This window comes from Phyllostomus hastatus, unplaced genomic scaffold, assembly GCF_019186645.2.
Source record: "Phyllostomus hastatus isolate PE091 unplaced genomic scaffold, TTU_PhHast_1.1 phas_scaffold_11, whole genome shotgun sequence".
NCBI classification, from domain to species: Eukaryota; Metazoa; Chordata; class Mammalia; order Chiroptera; family Phyllostomidae; genus Phyllostomus; species Phyllostomus hastatus.
In genome coordinates, this window is record NW_025334005.1 from 3906037 (window position 1) to 3927685 (window position 21649).

At 65.6% G+C, this 21649-nt stretch overlaps 1 protein-coding gene across 6 annotated transcripts; it reads left to right on the plus strand.

The window, feature by feature from the left end:
* Positions 1–1012: 1012 nt before the first annotated feature.
* On the plus strand, positions 1013–20017 carry CDC42BPG (CDC42 binding protein kinase gamma). Of its 6 annotated transcripts, none has more exons than XM_045855069.1 (37): positions 1013–1279; positions 3869–3960; positions 4046–4129; positions 4501–4596; positions 4880–5028; positions 5598–5691; positions 5933–6133; positions 6262–6510; positions 6921–7000; positions 7890–7987; positions 8083–8163; positions 8423–8529; positions 8633–8812; positions 9112–9207; positions 9349–9470; positions 9552–9621; positions 9853–9959; positions 10056–10170; positions 10405–10553; positions 10642–10730; positions 11048–11100; positions 11182–11280; positions 11364–11423; positions 11669–11774; positions 12066–12199; positions 12278–12417; positions 12515–12596; positions 13339–13555; positions 14219–14284; positions 14415–15014; positions 16067–16164; positions 16481–16565; positions 16688–16808; positions 16956–17073; positions 17261–17378; positions 17484–17569; positions 18869–20017. In XM_045855069.1, the coding sequence occupies exons 1-37, from the start codon at positions 1120–1122 to the stop codon at positions 18923–18925; spliced, it is 4659 nt and encodes a 1552-aa protein (XP_045711025.1). In that variant the 5' UTR covers positions 1013–1119; the 3' UTR covers positions 18926–20017. The 6 variants fall into 6 exon arrangements, with proteins under 6 accessions (XP_045711025.1, XP_045711028.1, XP_045711026.1 ...); XM_045855072.1 differs by having other exon boundaries at positions 17264–17378; XM_045855070.1 differs by having other exon boundaries at positions 11185–11280.
* The last annotated feature ends 1632 nt before the right edge of the window (positions 20018–21649 follow it).

A 21649-nucleotide genomic window follows, 5' to 3' on the forward strand; every position in this document is an offset into this window, starting at 1 on the left:
CCAGCTGGAGACAGCTGGGCGGAAATCAGAAATACCACCGACCGGAGCCAACTCCCTCCCCTCCCCTGACCTCCTCCAGCCCAGTTCAGACTTCTCCTTGGCCTTTAAGTTCCAGGCTGGCCGCAGGCCCTGCTCCTGCCTGGGCTTTAAGAGCCTGTAGTGGCGTGCTCTTCTCCCAGGAGCAAGCCGGCACCTTTCCCTTCCCCCACAGGTGTGCCTCTCCTAAACTCTAAGGGACTCCCCGAGACATGCAACCAGGAGAGCAATGGGCAGCGGCGGCTCGTCCCAGCTCTCCCCTGAACCTGAAGCCTGAAGGGGACTTGGAGTTACCAGCTCAGCCCCACTCTGCGGGGTCCCCTCATCCTCAGCCTCTCGATTCATCTTTGTCCGTCTGAAGTCTCAGTGTGTCCCTGTGCCAAATGGATGTAACCATTCCCGCCGCACACACCTGTCTCTCGGGTAGGGTAGGCTGCAGCTATATAAATAAAATGAACTCAGAAACCGGCAAGTTTTTTTGGAGGGGCGTGCCAAGCACGGTCGGCATCCCGCGGAGGGAGTGGACTACAACTCCCAGCCGGCTCCGGGCCGCGGACGTCCCCAGCCCCTCTCTCCCTCAGCTGAGGGAGAAGTGGCCGCTGCCCCGGCGGGCGAGGGAAGTTGCAGTACCCCGAGCATCCCCCACCTAGGTTAGGGGCCGGCGAGGGCCCGAGTAAAGCTGGTTCTGGGGCCGCGCGGGGTTGCAGGAGGCCTTCGCGGACCCCTGGGGACCCCCGCCTTCCCCGCCCCGCCCAAGAGTTAGTGCTGCTCGGTCCCGCCCCTCCACTTCCTGGCCGTGAGTGGGCCCCGCCTCCCCGCGCCTCCGCCCTCCCACCTTCACCTACTGTCGTGTCTCCCATTGGCCAGCGCGCACCTGTCCGTTCGTCGGAGGGCGGGGCGGAGGGCGGGGCGGGGCGCCCAGGTGAGGGCGCGCAAGCTGCCGCGGAGGAAGGTGACAGCGGGGAGGGCGGGAGGGTGGGGGGAGGACGCGCGAAGGATCCGAGGACCGACAGACTGACGGACCGACGGGCGGGTATGCGGACGGCCCGGCTCTAGTCCGGGCGCAGAGCTTCGGCCACAGCCATGGAGCGGCGGCTGCGTGCGCTGGAGCAGCTGGTGCGGGGCGAGGCCGGCGGCGGCCCGGGACTCGACGGCCTCTTGGATCTGCTGCTGGGGCTGCACCACGAACTCAGCAGCGCCCCCCTGCGGCGAGAGCGCAGCGTGGCGCAGTTCCTGAGCTGGGGTGAGTGACTCAGGTGGGACGCGGTGGCGGGGCAGGCCGACGGACACCGCGTCAGGACCCTCTTTCCCGCTCCGCGCCCACAGACACTCCATCCACAGCCGCACGCCCACAGATTTCCCCACCTGCTATCCGCAGACCCCCAGAAGTGGCCCTGACACGTGCCATTGGGCCCCGCGGCCCTTTCAGTCACCTTACCCTCACTCAGACGCACACACACACACTCCTTTCCACTCACAGAAAGTGGCACATGTACACAACACACATCTCACACAGACCCAGAGAAACTTGGTCCCAGGTGTAGTCACCAGGCACAGGTACCCAACTGATGCCCTACACAGAGTCATGTCCAGACTCCTTCGCTCACGCATCATACCTCTTGACTTGTGAGGACACAGACTCTCGCACGCAAACTCCCATGCACGTCGCCCACTGACACGCATGCTTTCTCAGTCTCCCACGCACCACACAGACACACCGAGATACCCATACACAGCTGGTGGGGAGCCCCAGGGAGCCCCACACTTGCAGACCACCTGCAGACCACCCCCAGCCACACTGGCTGTTACACACTCACCTGTTTCTACTCACAGAGCTGTAGGTAGTGCACACTTCACACACACACACACACACACACACTTCCATCTCCCTGCATATGAGGCCACCCCAGGCTGGACATAGGAGCCAACTTCAGCCCCTCGTGCAAGCTGCCGGCCAGGCCTCCTGAGGGCTTTTCGCCAGGGCCGGGGAGGGACACCTGGCTGGATGTGGGTCGTGCACCCCTTCCTGGTTGACTCGTCTGAGTCACTGGGAGTGGCTGGCCTGGGGTGACCCTGAATTCAGTGTGAACACCTGTGCCAGCCCCAGAGTTCCCTGGTCCCCCTGGCCAGGCCACGGCGGGAGGGCAGAGGGTCTGGCCTGAAGGGTGGGGGGAAGCGGGTGTTCGCCCAGTGGGCAACGAGCGCTCAGGCACTCCTGAGCTCGGGGCAGGCACAAGGCCCAGCCTGGCACAGCTGGGGGCCGGAGACACGCCGGCAAGGTGGCCCTGGGCCCCAGCCCTCTCCTCGGGGGTCGGGGGGAGGGCAGTAAGAGGGCCCCTGTCTCGTCTGCCCCCTGCTCTTCTTCCCGGACTCCTGCACCTGATGTGTGTGTCTCACCCTGTTGTCATCACTCCCTGTGACACCACTCCCACATGTTTGTGTGTGTTTGCACACACATGTGCTCCTCCCCGCCCGCCTCTGGCACCTCTGCCTGGGACCCCAGTGTGGGGGCCTGTCTGTTGACATCTCCCGAGGTAACTTGCAGGGCGGTGACTCATTCTGCTTCTGCCCCAACTTGTCCCCGATCCTGCCCAGAGCCCCCATCCCCTGGGCAGGGTGAGGGGACTGGGCAGCCTGTCTCGGGGGCCTGGATCCTCCCGGCTGTGGGCGCCCGGTCTGGGCCCCTCTCTGGCCGATGGGTAGCTGCCCCGGCCTCGGCTCCCCTTGGAGACCTGTGGCTGCCCCTGTCAGCTGCACACACGGACCTGGGAAAGAGACAATTAATTTTTGTAATGAGGTTTCCACCCCTGCTGCGGGGGTTCTGCCTGATAAACCTGTGGAGCAGCTCTCTGTCCTACCCACGGACCCGCCTAGCTGGCAGGGAGTTTACCTCCTGGAGGGGGAAACTGAGGCAGGCTGGCTCCAACTCCCCCGGGGCCCCTCCTCTGGGCCTGGACAGGGCCTGGGAGAGGCTGGAGCTGTCCCTTGTGGGAGTCTCAGGGACTGTGAGGAAGGAGGAGGCTCCTGGCCAGCTGAAGCCCGAGTCCAGGGAGGGCAGCAGGGCTCAGAGTTGCAGAGCTGGTCAGGCCTGGAGGAGATTCTGAGCACTCACGTCTCCTGGTGCCAGTGCCGGGCGCCAGGGCCGGGTGTTTGGCCCTGTTTTTGGGTCTTGTGAGAGCCTGGGCAGACCTGGCTGTGCCTGCCGGTGAGGGCCCCCCCCTTCTGCCCCGGGGGAGACAGGGCCTGTCCTCTGCAACCCTGCAGAACCACTGTCCCGCCTGTCCTCTGGGGCTGCCCCAGGCCTCACCGCCAGCCAGGCACCTCTGTGCCTACAGGGTCCCGGGACCAGGCCACAGCTCCTCAGTGGCAGAGAAGCCTCTCTGGGGACAAGGAATGTTGCCTGTCCAGTTTCCCAAGACAGGCCCTGGCCCGGTCTTGCTTGGTGGCCAAGAACTGTGAGCTGGGGGTGGGAATGGTGTCCCTGTCTGCCACAAGGTGACCTGGCTGGCCAGGGTCAGCCCCCAAGCTGGGGAGGACGACTAGTTCCGTCAGCCCCTGGGGTCCAGGCTGCCTGGAGCCTGGGGACGGGGGCTCTGGGGGCCATGGATCCGGGGTGGTCAGCAGTCAGGGCCCCACCTTGCAGGCGTCCTGCTCACAGCTGAGTGGGCTGCAGTGTCTCTCCAGTCCCTGGCCTTGGGGAGGTCCTCCTGCCCTGGCCTCGGGAACGACAGCTCCCGGCTTTCCGCAGGGGAGAGCGGGACCTGGGCACAACCCCCCCCACCCCACCCCCGCCCGCCGCAGGTTCCCTGAGCCCCGCTCTGTGTCCCCTCAGCCAGCCCCTTCGTAGCGAAGGTGAGAGAGCTGAGGCTGCAGAGGGACGACTTTGAGATCTTGAAGGTGATCGGCCGAGGAGCCTTCGGGGAGGTGAGCGGAGGGCCCGGGCTGGGTGGGGGGAGGGAGGGCGTCCGTGTCCGCCCTGGGCTCACTCTGGCGCTCTCTGTGGCTTCAGGTCGCCGTGGTGCGGCAGCGGGACAGCGGGCAGATCTTTGCCATGAAAATGCTGCACAAATGGGAGATGCTGAAGAGGGCCGAGGTCGGTCTGGGGTCCGGGGGGGTGGACTTGAGCACCCTCCAGATGTGTGTGTGGGGGGGGTTGCATGCTGCCACTGAGATGCGGGGCCTGCAGGGGCGGGGGCGGGCACGGCTGCTGAGCAGCGGAGGACCCACCCCCACGGGCCACCCACCTCCATCCCTTCCTTACTGCAAGCCTTTCTTGGAGGCAACCAAGTCGTCCCCACCCTCCTTCCAATGACACGGAGGCCCAGCGCCGCAAAGCACAGGCCTGGGCTCACACCAGCAACCTCGATCTGAGCTCTCAGACTTTCTGAGTTTTTCTCCGTCCCCCGAGGGGACGTGGGGCTTCCCTGGGCTCTGACCCCACCCTGCCCCCCAAACCTGCTACAGACAGCCTGTTTCCGGGAGGAGCGGGACGTCCTGGTGAAAGGGGACGGCCGTTGGGTGACCGCTCTGCACTACGCCTTCCAGGACGAGGAGTACCTGGTGAGGGCTCTTGGCAAGGTCGGAGGGGGTTGACCGGGGACAGAGGAGAAGGCCTTTGGGGGCCAGAGGCATGGGTCCAAGTTGAGAGAGAAAACCGCCCCCCCTCCTGGGTCCAACAGGTGTACCCCCCCCCACCAGCTCCAGGGCTGGGACCCTCCACCTGAGCTCTGGCCGGGAGACACAGCGTGGCCTCCCAGAGCCCCACGGGACCACTGGGAGGTGGGGCCCAGTGGCAGGTGGCCCCCTTTTCCGTCTGATTCTTGTCCCACCTGCCACCCTCCAGTACCTGGTGATGGACTACTACGCCGGTGGGGACCTCCTCACTCTGCTGAGCCGCTTTGAGGACCGCCTCCCGCCCGAGCTGGCCCAGTTCTACCTGGCGGAGATGGTGCTGGCCATCCACTCTCTGCACCAGCTGGGTTACATGCACAGGTGGGGCCCACCAAGCTCCCGATGCTCTGCCCAGCCCCTGCCGACAGCTCTGGGGACAGCCGACGTGTGCTGAGCGCTCCCCACGTGCCACGCCCTGTGCTGTGCTGGGCGCTTCACCTGCACGATGCCTTTGAATACTCACGCCGAGAACCTTAAGTGATGGGGGCTGCCATTGTTCCGTTTTACAGACAAGGAAGTCAGGGTGTAGCGCCGGCGAGCACCTGCCTGGCTCGAGGTGACTCAGCCTCCAGGTGGCCGAGCTGTGGTTTGCCCAGGGGCAGTCTGACTCCCATGTCCCCCGCCCCGCTGCCACCACGCACTCTGCTGCCTCCAAGGGTCGTCCTCATGGGCCCCTTTCCAATCTGACCCGCTTCTCCTCTCCTGGGAGCTCGGAGGCCTGGCCGCCAGCCTCCACCCATCCCGCGTGCACGCATGCACGTGTGGGCCACGTGTGCGCATCCTCACGCTGAGCTGTGCGCGTGCCACACTCCCAGTCCACACACACACACACACACACACACACACACACACACACGGGCCAGGCCGCCCACTCTCCCCGCCTCCCCCAGGGACGTCAAGCCGGACAATGTCCTGCTGGACACGAACGGGCACATCCGCCTGGCGGACTTTGGCTCCTGCCTGCGTCTCAACAACAACGGCATGGTAAGGCCCTCGCCCCAGAGTGGGGGCGAGGGGGCCGGAGCGCTCCCGGGGCTGGGAGGGGGCTTCCCTCAGGCTTCCAGGGGAAGGAAGGACTGGGCCCAGGCCCCGGGGTAGGGGGGGAGCACCAGGCCAGCCAACCCCTGAGGAGTGGGCGCGCCAGGCCCAGACCCATGGCGAGGGGCCAGAAGACCCAGCCAAGCCCGAGGCTGGCCTCATGGCCCCTCAACGCCACCCCCCACAGGTGGATTCGTCGGTGGCAGTGGGGACTCCCGACTACATCTCCCCAGAGATCCTGCAGGCCATGGAGGAGGGCAAGGGCCACTACGGCCCGCAGTGCGACTGGTGGTCGCTGGGGGTCTGCGCCTACGAGCTGCTCTTTGGGGAGACGCCCTTCTATGCCGAGTCCCTGGTGGAAACCTACGGCAAGATCATGAACCACGAGGTCTGGCCACCGGGCCCCGGGGTCCCGGGAGGGCAGCGGGACTCCCGAGCCCATGAGGTTGGCGACGCCCGTAGGTGGGCGGTGGGATCCCGGATACCCACCCACCGCACCTCTCCCCGGGCCTGCAGGACCACCTGCATTTCCCCTCGGACGTGCCCGACGTGCCGGCCAGCGCCCAGGACCTGATCCGCCAGCTGCTGTGCCGCCAGGAGGAGCGCCTGGGCCGCGGGGGGCTGGACGACTTCCGGAACCACCCCTTCTTCGAAGGCGTGGACTGGGAGCGGCTGGCGACCAGCACCGCCCCCTACATCCCCGAGCTTCGAGGGCCTATGGACACCTCCAACTTCGACGTGGACGATGACACCCTCAACCACCCGGTGCGTGTGGGGCCCCCAGCAGCCGGAGAGCTGTCTTGACCCTTCCTGGCCGCAGGAACCCCCCTGAAAGTTTTCCAGAGCAGTTGCTGGGCCGGGGGTGAGGCCTTCGGACCCCAGAGGCTCTGGGAGGTATGGGTCACCTGCCCTGAGGTGGGGCGTGCCCGGGGAAGGTCCTTTGACCTGTGCCATTGTATTAAGCAGAAGTCGCACGAGGCAGAAGACTCCTGGCAGTGCTTGGGAGGCCCTGACCTCAAGGGTCCTTGGGAACTGTGTTCTGCTTAGGCGGGGGGGCCTCGTTCCAGCCCCGGTGGCAGGAGGCTGGCACGCCCGGTCCCAGGGTGTCTCCTGGGGCTCCGGCCTCAGCCTGGAGCCGTGCCCGTTGACTCTGACTCTCTGCCCTCCTCCTGCAGGGGACCCTGCCACCACCCTCCCACGGGACCTTCTCGGGCCACCACCTACCGTTTGTGGGCTTCACCTACACCTCGGGCCGGTGAGTCCGGACCTCACACGCCTGCTGGGAGGCTGGGGGCTGCCTGGCCTGGAGGGCGCTGGAAGCGTAGCGTGTTGTGACCCTGGGAAAGGGGTTGAACGTCCCACCGGGTGCCTGCATGTGACGGGCACTGAGGCAGCAGGCTCTGAGCCCTCCCGGGAAGAGTTCCCCATGTCCTCGGGGTCGCAGTGATGCCGCGCCCGTGCCCCACCCCCCCGGGTCCTGCCCCAGCACTCGGCCCGCACGGTCGCCTCCGCGGCAGGCTAGGAATGTGGTGGACTCGGAGCCAGAGGCCTAGCATTGGAAGGGCCCCTTCTGCCCCCGGAGCCCTACCTCGTGCCTCCGTGAAATGGGCGGGATGACCCGGTTCTACGCGTGGGGCCGGCCTGAAACCACAGTGAGGTCCTGGGAGAAGGGGCGCTGCCCCGTGTCAGCACAGACGTCTGACCCATGCTCAGGAGCGCCCACTGTGTGCTGTGCTCATGGAGCGCCCACTGTGTGCCGGGGGTGGGGCTGGCAGGACCCGTATCACCAAGTCCTCTTGACAGTCCTCGGAAGAAACCCTGTTATCACGTCCATTTTCCCGTGAGGAAACTGAGGCTCAGATGTATCCGATGACCGTTCCTGGTCACATAGCTTGTCAGGACCAGGGCTGAGGCTTGAACCTGGACCTGGGGACCCTGGAGCCGCTGCCCGTGGTGCCATCCTGGGGCCCCCCGAGGGCAGCAGATGGTTTGGTTTGCTCTCTTCTTGGCACAGAGCCCGGGGGTGGGCGCAGGCCTGGCACACTGCAGGTGTCCCTTGGGTGAGTGAATGACTGGAGAATGGAGGCTGCTCTGGGGGTGGGGGGGGCGGTCTCTGCCAACCTGTGTCGCCCCCCTCCCCCCAGTCCGGGCCCCGAGAGCAGCCCCGAGCCGCTGGCTGCCCTGGAGCGGAAGCTCCGCTGTCTGGAGCAGGAGAAGACGGAGCTGAGCCGGGAGCTCCAAGGTACGGGGAGCCGGCCGGGCCAGGGCGAGTGGGTCTGACCGGGGCTGCCGCCGCCAGGCGAGCTACTCACCCGTGGGCTCTCCTCCCCACGGCAGAGGCCCTGCACGTCGCCCGGGACCGTCAGGAGTGGGAGCAGCTACGGAAGGAGGTTCAGACCCTGCAGGACAGGCTGTCAGGTACCCTGCCCTCACCCTGGAGGCTGGCCTGCTTTCCCGGCACACCCGAGCCCGGCCTGGGGCCCAGCCCTGCCCTGCTCTGTGCGTGCTGCAAGAGCTCCGCGAATTACCTTGCACCCCCTGAGCCTGCATATAGAAAGTGGGCCGAGGAGACCCGCCGCCCGGTCTGCGGCGAGGCTTCCACGAGACACTGCAGGTGGAGGGCCCGGCCAGGCGGGGGCGGCCAGTAAGTGCAGGTCTCATTGTCAATTCCTGGCAGAGACGCTGAGGGACAGCAAGGCCCCCTTGTGCCAGACGGACGGGCCCCCTGCTGGTCGCCCAGGCCAGGACAGTGACCTACGGCAGGAGAGAGACCAGCTTCTCCAGGTGAGGGCCTGGTGAGGTGGGTGAATGGCCCGGGGCTCGATGGTGAGGGATCTTGGCCCTGACTCCGGGCTTTGTCCTCCCCACCCCCGCCCCGATGCCCCAGGAGCTGGCTGAAGCTCGGGCAGGGCTGCGGGCGCGGGAGAAGGAGCTGTGCAGCGCCCAGGGGCGGCAGGAGGAGCTGCTCCAGAGGCTGCAGGAGGCCCAGGACAGAGAGGCGGCTACGGCCAGCCAGACCCAGGCCCTGGGCTCCCAGCTGGAGGAAGCCCAGGCCGCCAGGAGGGAGGTGAGTGGTGGGGGGAGGTGGGCACAGCAGTAGGGCCCCGCCCCCGTGACCCCTGGCATGGCTGGGGAAGCCCAGAGAGCTTGGTGTGAGGTGCTGGGGGTGCCATGTGCCCTTGCGCCCCCCCCGCCCCACTGTGGCTGGCAAAGGCCTAAGCAAGTGGATGATGGTTAGGGTGGGGGGCCAGGGTTCACCGCCTCCATTCCTGCTGCCGCTGGCAGAGCCCAAGAGTCTGCAGCATGGCCGGGGAGAGGGTTGGGGTGCACGTGGCCAGCACCGGCTGTGTCTGCACCCCATCACAGCTGCAGGCCCAGGTGGCCGCCCTGAGCCGGGAGGTGGCGCGGCTTCAGAGACAGCGGGAGCGAAGCCTCGGGAAGGCGTCCGCCCGGGCGGTCAAGGTAGTGCGGTCTCACCCCTGCCCAGCGCCACTGCCCTCCACCTTCCCCACCCGGGGCCCTCGGGTCCAGGCCCGTGTCCCGGGGGCAGGGTGGGCCCTGGCTTCTCATGCCCCTGCCCCGCCCCCTCTCCCTGTCCTCAAGACCGTCCACACTGCCTCTGAGACCAACGGCACGGGGCTGCCCGAGGACGGGCCTCAGGAGGCACAGCTGAGGAAGGAGCTGGCCGCCCTGCGCACGCAGCTGGAGCAGGCCCGTGGCCCCGGGTGAGCTGGGGGGGCGGGGGCCAGGACAGGGGCAGGGGCCAGGGCCCGAGATGGGGGTCACTGAGTCATGCCCCTCCCCAGGCCCAGTGGAAAGGAGGCCCTCTGCCGGCTGCAGGAAGAGAACCGGCGGCTGAGCCGGGAGCAGGAGCGGGTGAGTCGGGTAGACAGAGGGCAGGAGAGGCGGCTGGGCAGTAGGACAGAGCAAGGAACAAACGCAGCAGGGGGAGGGGCCGACCGGCCAGGCCCCAAGGCCGGCCATCTCCCTCGGGCAGTGCCCACAGCAGATGGGCAAGCTGTGGCCTGTGAGCACGGGTGGACACAGGCGGGGCTCAGGGCTGCCTGGGCCCCTGGGGACTGATGCCACCTCCCGCCTGGCCCCCAGCTGGCGGAAGAGCTGGAGCGGGAGCAACAGAGCAGGCAGCGCCTGGAGGGCGAGCGGCGGGAGACGGAGGGCAACTGGGAGGCCCAGATTGCAGACATCCTCAGCTGGTGGGTGCTGGTGGGTGGGGGGGCCCCGGGGCTGGGGGCCGGGCCCAGGCAGAGCTGAGGGCCCAGCCCCTGACCCCGAGCCCCCTCTCCAATCAGGGTGAACGATGAGAAGGTCTCAAGAGGCTACCTGCAGGCCCTGGCCACCAAGATGGCCGAGGAGCTGGAGTCCCTGAAGAACGTGGGCACCCAGACACCGCCTGCCCAGCCACTGGTGAGCCCCAGAGATGCCCCGTGGGGGGCGGGGGCAGTGCCGGTAGCCCCATTCTGAAGGCAAGGACACGGCTCACGGAGGAGCAGTGACTTGCTTAAGCCCACAGCACGTCAGTGGCAAAGCTGGGGCGTCAAGCCTGGCCGGGTGGCACGGGCAGTGGCATGCTCCGGCGGGAAGGGGCCTCTGAGGCAGCCAGTCCCAGGAGGCGTCTTACATGGTGCCCCCGGCCGCCAGGACCACCAGTGGAAGGCAAGGCGGCTGCAGAAGATGGAGGCCTCGGCCCGGCTGGAGCTGCAGTTGGCCTTGGAGGCCGAGATCCGGGCCAAGCAGGGCCTGCAGGAGCGGCTGACGCAGGTGCAGGAGGCCCAGCTGCAGGCCGAGAGGTGAGGCCAGGGCCGGTGCGGTGGAGGGGGCCCGGGACCCGGGGCCCACGCAGAGGCCTGTGGTGAGCTCTGCCCCGTCCTCCCCCAGCCGTCTGCAGGAGGCGGAGAAGCAGAACCGCGGCCTGCAGCAGGATCTGGCTGCGCTCCGGGAGGAGCTGCGGACCCGCGGGCCCGGAGGTGAGTGGCTATGTGCATGCCTGTCCCGGAGCAGGTCCCCGACTTGCGACTCGCAGTGACCGAGAGGGTCCCACACAGCCTTGCGGGGCTGTGGAGACAATTTTGTTCCAGGTTGCCACTTGCCCCACCACCCGTTAGCCAGCACTCACTGGGCACCTGCTGTATGCCGGGTCCCACCGCCACAGGCTACAGCCATGTTCCCATTTTACTGAGGTGGCAACTGAGGCCCCCACGGGCCCCTGGTTCCTCAGGAGTAAGTGAGTGTCAGGGCTGGGCCAGGGATGCCGGCCCCAGTGACCCACACCCTCTGTTTTCAGACACCAAGCCCTCAAGCTCCCTGATCCCCTTCCTGTCCTTCCGGGGCTCAGAGGTAAGAACCTGGTGGAGGGGCCGGCTGGGAAGTGGTCCTGGCGAGAGGCACGGGGACCTTGACTTAGCTCCTAAACCCCAGAAGGACTCTGCCAAGGACCCTGGCATCTCAGGAGAGGCGCCGAGACCCGGAGTGGAGCCGGAGCTGAGGCCGGAGGGCCGACGCAGCCTGCGCATGGGCGTAAGGACCCGCGGGAGACCTGCAGTCGAGGGGGCGGGGCCTCTGCCCACGCGCTTCTCACCTGTTCCCCCGCCCTCCCGCAGGCCGTGTCGCCCAGGCCACCTGCCGCTACTGCGGCCCCTGCAGAAAGTCCTCCTGCCAAGGTCGGTGCCTAGCTGGGGGGCGGTGGGGTGGTGGCACCCAGCCCTTCTGCTGGGTTTCCCAGGATCCTCTCGGTCCCTCCCTGTGCGTCATGGCCAGCAGACCACGCTGGGGGTGGCGGCGGTGACAGCAAGGTTGCGTGCCGCCGCTGCTGATTCGCTGGGGCTCGTTCCCTGGTCCCGCCTGCCGCTCAGGGCCCTGGGAGGCTGGGGTCGGGCACGCGTAACGGCCGTGTTGCCCTCCCTAGCCCGGGTCACACGCGCTGCGCCCCCGGAGCTTCCCATCCCCCACCAAGTGTCTGCGCTGTACCTCGCTGATGCTGGGCCTGGGCCGCCAGGGCCTGGGCTGTGACGGTGAGACCCCTCATCCTGCCCGCGCCCCCGCCCCCCGGGCACCGGCCGCAGCCCCTGGGAGGAGGGAGCGGAAGCTGCCCTGCTCCTGACACACCCAGGCGGCCTCCCGGTGCAGGCCAAGTTTCCCACTGCTGTTTTTGTTTTTCTCCTCACCCGGTGGGGAGGCGGCGACAGCTCAGGTGCCACCATGGCCTGAGGGAAGCTGGGGCTGGGAACACCCAAGAGTCCTGATTCCGGGCTGTCCCCACCCACCTGACGCCAGCTGCCTGCCCTCTCCTGCCTTCCCCACAGCCTGCGGGTACTTCTGTCACTCGACTTGTGCCCCTCAGGCCCCGCCCTGCCCTGTGCCCTCTGACCTCCTCTGTGCAGCCCTGGGAGTGCACCCCGAAACCGGCACAGGCACTGCCTATGAGGGCTTCCTGTCGGTGAGCTAGGGCCTGGGGGGGGGCGGGCGGGGGCAGGGGCTGCGGCCTGGCAGGCCCTCCCATGGCTGCCTTCCCCAGGTGCCGCGGCCCTCGGGCGTCCGGCGGGGCTGGCAGCGGGTGTTCGCTGCCCTCAGCGACTCGCGCCTGCTGCTGTTCGATGCTCCGGACCCTCGGCTCAGCCCGGCCAGCGGGGCCCTCCTGCAGGCGCTGGATCTGAGGTGGGTGCCAGGCAGCGGCATGGGGCAAGGGACAGGTGAGGGGGTGGGGTGCAGCCGAGGGCAGTGCCACCCCTGACCCGTTCCATGGACCTCCCAGGGACCCCCAGTTCTCAGCCACTCCTGTCCTGGCTTCTGATGTCATCCACGCCCAGTCCAAGGACCTCCCGCGCATCTTTAGGGTAAGCGCCGAAGGCAGGGTGGGTCGGACCACCCCCTGTCCACGGTTGTGCCGACCCGACCCCCATGCAGCAACTCTCCCCTGTCCCCATGGCTGACGCCTTCACCCCTGGCCCCCGAACGTGGACGGCTGCACTAGCCTCCATTCCAGTGTGCGCACCCACGCTCCGCCCCGGGGGACACACAGTCTTCCCTGCGCGAAGCTGGCTGTCCTGCCTCGTTTAGGACTCTTCTGTGGCTCCCTGTCGCCCTCAGTGTGCTCCTGGCCGTGGCCTCGAGGCCCCGTTTCTGACCCTGCAGGCCTTCCCGCCTCTCCCTGGAGTCTCTCTCTGCTCTGACCACTGCCGCAGCGTCTTGAGCTCGTGGATCCCTTCATACCTGTCCCCTCTGCCAGCCCCTCCCCACCTCGACCATTTCTGGGTTCTCCACTCCTTCCCACCACCCCGCCTCCAGCAGAAACTCCAGCTTCTTCCCCTGGGGGGGCCGTCCTGCCTGCTCAGCCTGGGTTGGGGCCCTGCTCTGTGTCCCCACCTTGCCCCGAAACCCCCACCGTCGCTCCGCAGCTGTCCGTGTGCTAGTCTGACCGCCCTGTCTGTCTCACACCCGCTTTGGGAGCGCGCCTAGCTCTGTGCCCAGCGAACACACATCGGGTTCATGAGCACCAGCTGCTGCAGAGAGAGCGGGGGGGGGGCACAACAGCCGGCCCTCGGCCTGTGGGCCTCCAGCCCAGGTGTCTCGCCGCAGGTGACAGCCTCCCAGCTGACCGTGCCGCCCGCCACGTGCACCGTGCTGCTGCTGGCGGAGAGCGAGGGCGAGCGGGAGCGCTGGCTGCAGGTGCTGGGCGAGCTGCGGCGGCTGCTGCTGGACGCTCGACCCAGGCTCCGGCCCGTGTACACGCTCAAGGAGGCCTACGACAACGCGCTGCCGCTGCTGCCCCACACGCTCTGTGCCGCCATCGTCGGTGAGCCCGGCCGGGGGCACTGCCATGGGGGCGGGGCAGGCTGGGGGGAGGAGTCAGGGCCTGCAGGGACAGTGCTGGCCCAGCCCCAGTCACGAGGGGCCCAGTCACACCACTGTCACCATCCAGTCCCTGCAGCCATGAGCTGTGGACTCTGCCTTGCATGTGTCCCCCCGACTGTCCCCTGGGCACAGCCGTGTGCGGAGCCCAGGCTGGGCGGCAACGGCCTGGCTTCTGCAGTTCGACATTTCTGTTTTTTTTTCTGAAAGAATTCAGGTGATCGAACAGGGCGAAGGCTTTAAGAAACAGACAAGGGTTTTGCTCCCAGCTCTCTCACCAGCCACTGGGTGACCTGGGGGGAGCCTGGATGTACTTGAGCCTCACACCGTCTCCCAGGGGCTGCTGTGCTCAGCAGGAGCCTGGGGCCTCCGTGAAGGACAGCTGGGGGAGAGGCGCCTTCCCCCGGCAGCCCGGGCCCTGAGCCAGCCCCTGCCCTAGCAAGCGGGGACCCCTCCCCGCACTCACTCAGGGTGGGGGCCACGGGAGAGACCGCACCTCGCCGATCGGCCAGGCCCTCTGTGTCCGGCAGGGGTTGGGGGCACGGGGCCATTTATCTAGCAAGGCTCCGGACAGGCCCTCTGACCCCTGACTCCTTCCCGTTACCAGACCAGGACCGGCTGGCTCTGGGCACCGAGGAGGGGCTGTTTGTGATCCACCTGCACAGCAGTGGTGGTGCGTGCATGCATGCGTCCGGGGCCCAGGCCGGTGTGGGCGGGGCTCAGCCCCCTGGGGGACGGGGGGGTGGGCACCGGGTTGTTTCTCGCCTTCCTGATGGCCACACTCTCCCTTGCCCACCCTGCAGACATCTTCCAGGTGGGCGAGTGCCGGCGGGTGCAGCGGCTGGCCGTGAGCCCCGCAGCGGGCCTTCTGATCGTGCTGTGCGGCCGCGGCCCCAGCGTGCGCCTCTTCCCCCTGGCCGAGCTGGAGAGCAACGAGGTGACGGGAGCCAAGATCCCCGAGTCTCGGGGCTGCCAGGCGCTGGTGGCCGGACGCATCCTGCAGGCCCGCACCCCCGTGCTCTGTATAGCCATCAAGCGCCAAGTGCTCTGCTACCAGCTGGGCCCGGGCCCAGGGCCCTGGCAGCACCGCATCCGTGAGCTGCAGGCGGCAGCGCCCGTGCAGAGCCTGGAGCTGCTGGGGGACCGGCTGTGCGTGGGCGCCGCCGGGGCCTTCTCCCTCTACCCGCTGCTCAATGAGGCTGCGCCCTTGGCGTTGGGGGGTGGTCTGATGCCTGAGGAGCTGCCGCCGTCGAGAGGGGGCCTGGGCGAGGCGATGGGCGCCGTGGAGCTCAGCCTCAGTGAGTTCCTGCTCCTCTTCACCACTGCTGGGGTCTACGTGGACAGCACCGGCCGCAAGTCCCGCATCCACGAGCTGCTGTGGCCAGCACTGCCCACGGGCTGGGGTAAGGCCAGTGGAGGGCCAGGCTGGGTGGGGCCAGGCACCCCACCTGTATCCTGCACATCAGGGTCTTGCCCAAACTCCTGAGCTTGGCACCGGGAGCCAGCGTGCACCCTCTTGCACGACCGTGCCCCACTCCGACCTCGGTGGCTTGCAGAGGACCTTCCTCTGCTGCACCTCCACTCACACGCTCCCCCTGCCTGAGCTGCGCTCCTTCTCGGACCCGGGCAACTCTCATCCGAGCCCCAGCCCCTGCGTCTGCTCAGAACTGGGGCTGGGGGGCCCTCCGTCCATGACCACCACCACCACCACCGTCACTGTTGTCACTTGCATGCCCCTCCCCTGCCCTCCCCATCATGAGTCCTTTGCCCCTTTGTGCCCCCCACGTTTCTGTTCAGACCTCGGCCCGGGCTCTCAGCGCCTCTTCTGGAATGACTGCTTTGGTGCACTGGGGCCCCCTCACCGGCTAAGGCTGGTTTCTCCTTCACACCCAGGAATGGATGAACGAATGAGGGGGGCAGGAGGAGGTGGGGGTGGGGCATCTGGCACACTGGCAGGTAACCGGAGTGATGGGGTACCTGGGGTACCGGCTGAAAGAGGGACAGAGCTCCCTGCGTGAGCAGTGGCCCTTCTGGAGTGGGGCCAGCAGGCTGGGTGTAGCACAGACCTCCAGCACGTAGGCGGGGGGGGCACTCAGACAGCCCGGGGCCAGTTCCCAGCTCTCACTCGTCGCCGGGTGACCTGCCCATTACTTAGCTCTGAGGCCTCTGGCCCCTCATCTGTGAGCTAGGGGTTGTCTGAGAATGAAAGGAGGAGAAACACTCCGAGTGGTTAGAACTATGCTTGGCGCGGCGCGGAGTGGCACTCCAAGATCACTATCTCTGACGCGTTGTGGAGGTCGGGTGGGGCCGCCCGGACAGGCTTCAGGAGAAGGACTTCTGGCGGGGCAGAGAGTCGCTGCGGTGGGGCGCAGGGTGTGCCCGCGGTGACGAGGGGGAGGAGGAGGAGGAGGGGGAGAGGGGGGCCACGCAGCACACGCAGCTTCTACCCCCGCAGGCTACGTCGTCCCCTACCTGACGGTGTTCAGCGAGAACTCCATCGACGTGTTTGACGTGAGGAAAGCAGAATGGGTGCAAACCGTGCCGCTCAAGAAGGTGAGGGCTGCCCTGGCTGGTGTGGCTCAGTAGGTTGGAGCGTCACCCCCGGACCGAAAGGTTGCGGGTTCGATTCCAGGTTGAGGCCCACACCCAGGCTGTGGGTTTGGTCCCCTGCTGGGGCATGTACAAGAGGCAGCCAGTCGATGTTTCCCTGTTTCTCTCTCTCCCTCTCCCTCTCTACTCTAAAAATAATAATAGAAAAACAAACATTAAAAAAAAGAAGAAGAAGAAGGGGGGAGGGCCTGCCAAGGCCCCAGGGGCTGGATTGGGGTGAGCCAGAGTAGCGTGGTTGACCCCTGTGCCTGCTGCTCAGGTGCGGCCCCTGAACCTGGAGGGCTCCCTGTTCCTTTTCGGCACCGAGAAGGTCCGGCTGACCTACCTCAGGAACCGTCTGGCAGGTGAGGGGGTGTGCGTGCGTACACAAGTGTGCGTTCGCCTCTGCTGCCCAAGGGCGTGTGACCCTGAGCACCAGGTGACCGGGGACTTGGGAGCGCTGCCCAGCTCTCTGCGTCTCCTACAGAGAAGGACGAGTTCAACATTCCCGACCTCACCGACAACAGCCGGCGCCAGCTGTTCCGCACCAAGAGCAAGCGCCGCTTCTTTTTCCGCGTGTCGGAGGAGCAGCGGCAGCAGCAGCGCAGGTGCGCCCGCGGGGGCGGGGCCTCCCGCTCTTGGGGGCGGGGCGAGGCACGGGCCCGCCCCCAGGGGGGCAGAGCGTCAGCTCCGGGAGAGGGGCGGGGGAGATACCACCTTCGCAGCCCTCCTTCCTACACCTTCTCTGCCGACAGGGAGATGCTGAAGGACCCCTTTATGCGCTCCAAGCTCATCTCACCGCCCACCAACTTCAACCACCTGGTGCACGTGGGCCCCACGGACGGGAAGCCCAGAACCAGGGACCTGTCCCCGGTGAGTCCTCTGGCACCAATCACAAACCTCCTCGGTGAGGCCAAGGCAATCACCGGCTTCTCCTCCGGTGCGCTTGCCGTCCTCAGCTCACCGTGTGGGCAGCACGTCCAAGCCGGTGGGTGGCTGCGGTTCACTTGTCGTGCCCTGTGGTGCCGCTGAGTCGCGACCCCTCCGCGCTGTGCCCCAGCAGGCTCCCGAAGCGAAGGGCCGAGGTGCCCGCAGCTCCGTCCCACAGCGGCCCCACAGCTTCTCCGAGGCCTCCCGGCGCCCAGCCTCCACGGGCAGCGATGGGAACGCGGACGCCAGTAAGGACGGCCCCACAGCCTCCCCGCTCCCCCAAGGGTCCACCCTCTTTGGACCTCTTGAATCTGACCTCGGATTTTTGTCCCCTCACCCCGTTTCTGGAACAGTGAAGAGAAAGCCTTGGACATCTCTGTCCAGTGAGTCCGTGTCCTGTCCCCAGGGATCCCTGAGCCCCGCACCTTCCCTGGTACAGGTGAGCAGCGAGAGGGGGGAGCTTCTCTCCCCCGCCCCACTCTAAGGACGGAAGGTTCCGGCCTGTATTGGGCCTTTCACTGGGACCCGAGGCTGGAGAGCGAGCTTAGCCCTCCCCTTCCCTGAATCCTAAGGGACGCTGCTCTTACCTGTCTCGCCCCACAGTGGAGGTGGGAGTCTTGGCTCCGACCAGCCCAGCGCTGTGGCCCTGGGCAAGGGGCCTGCCCTCTCTAAGCTGGTCTCACCTGTGAAGTGCAGTTATTATTGTGAGACTCGTATGAGGTGATGACACCTCAGCTCAGTGCTTGGCACATTGTGGACAGAGCCACGGGGGGGGGGACCTCTTGGGATTCTTCGTTAACAGTGGCTCAGCCCACGGGAAGGAGCAATTCGCCCTGGCTGGGGACTTGGGGGGGATCTAAGAGGAAATGTGAAGGTTCCTACTCACCCTCCAGCCTCGCCTCCAACTCCCGCCTCCCCACCCCTGCCCCCAGCCACACTGGGCCACTCAGAGCTCTGGGGCTTGCCGTGTTCGTTCTTTCTCTCTCTCTCCTTTTTTTCTTTCAAAGATTTTATTTATTTTATTTATTTTTAGAGAGAAGGGAAGGGAGGGAGAAAGAGAGGGAGAGAAACATCAATCGATTGCTCTTGGTACGCCCCCTACGGGGGACCTGTCTTGCAACCCAGGCCTGTGTCCTGACTGGGAATCGAACTGGCGACCTTTTGGTTTGCAGGATGGCGTCCGACCCACTGAACCACACCAGCCAGGGCACCATGTTCTTTCACATCTTCACGCTCTTGCCCCTGCTGCTCCCCTGCTTTGAATGCCCTTTCCTGTCCCCTGCCTGGTTAGTGCCCAGGTCACCCTCAAAGACCTGCGCCAGCATCGCCAGAGACCACCTGGCTGCCTAGTCCCCCCTCCCACTGTGCCCTCCCCCCACCCACCTCTTGTCACTTCTGCTGTGCTTTGGTTTCTGTCCGGGTGCCAGGCCTCCTCCCTCAGCTGCGGGCTCTTCGATGGTGGGGGTCCAGTTTGTCTTCTTCCGAAGTAAAGCGTGTTCGCTGACCGCATGAAGAAGGGAGTGAAGGAACACAGGAACTTTAACTGGGGCTCCGGGATTTAGTGTGAGCTCCCCAGGTTTTTCTCACGCAGCCCCGCCCCCACCTCGCACCCGGCCTCCTCCAAGGGCCTGTGCAGCGGGTGACGGCTCCCAGAAAGGCCTCTGGAAGCCCTGGCCCAGCGGGGACAGAGTCCTGCTCTCCTCTCTCCACCCCGGACTTCCTTCTCTCTTCCCTCCAGGTCTCGGAGCGGCCCCGGAGCCTCCCCCTGGCCCCCGAATCGGAGAGCTCCCCTTGACACCCTCGGGCAGGGCCCACCCACATCCCAGGACTGAGATGTCAGGGAGCAAAGACCTCGAGGAATGCCATGCTCCGGCTGGTCCGGGACGCGTGGGAATTCGGACTCAGGGAGAGCCCGCGCTGGATAGAGGCTGGGAGGCCGGTCTGGGTCCCCAGGACCCGGGGAGCCTGACTCCCAGCCCTCACCCCGCCTTTCTCCTCTGCTCCCAGCCCGACCTGCACTCGCCACTGGGAATAGAATGGTCCGCCTTGTGCCCCGGGGGCCCCTTCTGTCCCGGTGTGCACTGATGATTGTGCCAAAGCTCTCGTTTCCTGCGCCGGGCCTTGGGAGGCTTACAAGCAAGAGTTGGGGTGAGGGGCGGAGGGGGCTGGGCCCCTGGGAGCAGTCTCAGGTCTGGGCTGCGCACATCTGGCCCCCAGTGAGGCCGCGGTGGGGCATATCCCAGGCTCTGCTCAGGGCCGGGCTCTGGTCTCGAGGAAAGGAAGCTGGAGAAGCAGGGGGAAGGATGTAGGGGAAGGAAGGGGATGTAGGTGAAGGGGGTGAGTGACAGGTGAGGAGCGAGGAAGTGGAGGTGATAGTGATGGAAGGAGGGAAAAGCCTTGGAAAGGAGAAAGGGGTGAAGCAGGAGTGATGGAGAAGAGTGGAGGGAGAAGGGACCGGGGAGGGGACACCTCCCGGTCCTGGGTGGGGAGGGGCTCCACAAGGCGGCCCACAGTGTCCTCTCATCCGTCCAGAGGCTGGGGTCTTTCCCGACCCAGGTGGGTGGGGAGGGTATTTATAGGGGCTACGTGGTGGGAGACGGGCACCCAGCAGGCCCCCTGAGGGTCTCCAGGCATGCTTCGGCCCTCCCTCCGAGGGGGGGGGTCCTTTTTCTCAAAGCTTCGACCGACTGTGTATTACGGGACATGTGGGACATTTTATTATTGATCATAGTCATTATTATTGTTATTATATTACTATTTTTATTAAACCTGCCCCTGCTGATGAGTGGGGGGTGAAATAAGTATTTATCTCCTCAAATGCCCTGTTCCCGGGAGGGGCCAGCCCTGACGCTCTGTGAGGCAGTAAGGAACCAATAAAGACAACTTCGGACGCTGCCGGCCTCCCCGTCTGCATCTGTCTTCCTGGGGTTCCAACAATGGGGGGGCGTGGTCAGAAATGGAGGGAGGAACGAGAGCTATCCAGGAAAGTTAGGGGTCAGGTTGTCTTCTTCACATTTTCAGGAATCGGGACACGTTCAAGTGGGCGTCAGTGAAGAGAGTTAATAACAAAGGGATGGTTTTCCAAAGGGGGTGGCATGAAGGGGACCCCCGGAGGAGTGGCAGTGCCCCCCTCACCATGCCCCGCTCCCAGCCCTCAGGCAGTGGGTGGGGGGGAGCAGTGGTGTGACCTGAGGGCCCTGCTGCAGCAGGAAGGCGGCCCAGGAAATAAAGTCCTTCTGGCTCACTACCCCGCCCCCATCTTTCGTCCAGACCCAGGCAGCGGCCAGGGGCTCTAGAGCTCAGTTTCACAGCGGGTCCTAGAGGTAGCCTTAGGCCCCCTGAGCTGGGTGGGGAAGGGTGGACACGGATCTGGAGTGCCCTTCCTGGTCCGACCCCATCCAGGTGAGGCTGCTCAGAGAAGGGGGCGGCAGGGCTGGGCGTGGTCTCACTTGCACCGCGTTGGGCGGGATGAGGGCGGGGCAGAGCTGGATGAGGGGGGAGGGTAAGGCATGTGCCCTGGGATCATGGCAGGCCTTGGGGGCTGATGGCTGTGGCCCGCCTCATGCAGGCTCTCCAGCTAGGAGGTGTACCGAGGGCCCGAGTGTCCCTTGTGGTTGGGGGGTTCCCATGCAGTTCCAGAACCCGGTTAGGGGCCCAAGCCTGGGGGTCAGACAGCCTGGACTCTGGTCTAGCTGTGCGGTCACAGGCACATCACCTGCCCTCCCTGAGCCTCTGTTTCCCCTTTGGTAAGTGGGGGTCATAAAAACCCATCTCATGGGTGGTTCTGGTGAGATCTGGCGAGACAACGAGTGTGAAGCATCTTTGACCCAGTTAAGAAGTGTGTTTGTTCTGCTTCTTGAGAGGCAGAAGCCCAAAGCGGTGGCCTGAGGGACCTGAGGCCTCCTGCAGATGAAGGCGTCTGATCATCCTCCCCAAACTGGAGCGTGGCCGCTTGCCTAGCGCCCAGTGATAATTGGGCCAAAAGATTGTCACATTTTGTAAGAATTAATTTTCTGCCCTGGCTGGCGTAGCTCAGTGGATTGAGTGCAGGCTGGGAACCAGTGTCCCAGGTTCGATTCCCAGCCAGGGTACATGCCTGGGTTGCAGGCCATAACCCCCAGCAACCGCACATTGATGTTTCTCTCTCTCTCTCTCTCTACCCCCTCCCTTCCCTCTCTAAAAATAAATAAATAAAATCTTTTAAAAAAATTTTAAAAAAGAATTAATTTTCTCCCAACATTTTGTTAACAAATCTCAAACCTGCAGAAAGAACATGAACTCCCTGTGGTACTGTTCACCTAGACTCACCAGTTGTTAACTTGGTGCCGCCCCTGTTTCACCTCCGTCCCTACCTGCACCTGTATATACAAAGCACGTGACCTCCTACTGTAACCAGAAAAGGCATCAGCGTTCGAACTGCCTGTCACTACCAAATCCAATAAGCAATGACAGTGATTGAATCTTTTATAGGCGCTTTATTCAGATGGCCGGCGATCCGAGAAGATGGCAGGTTCATACC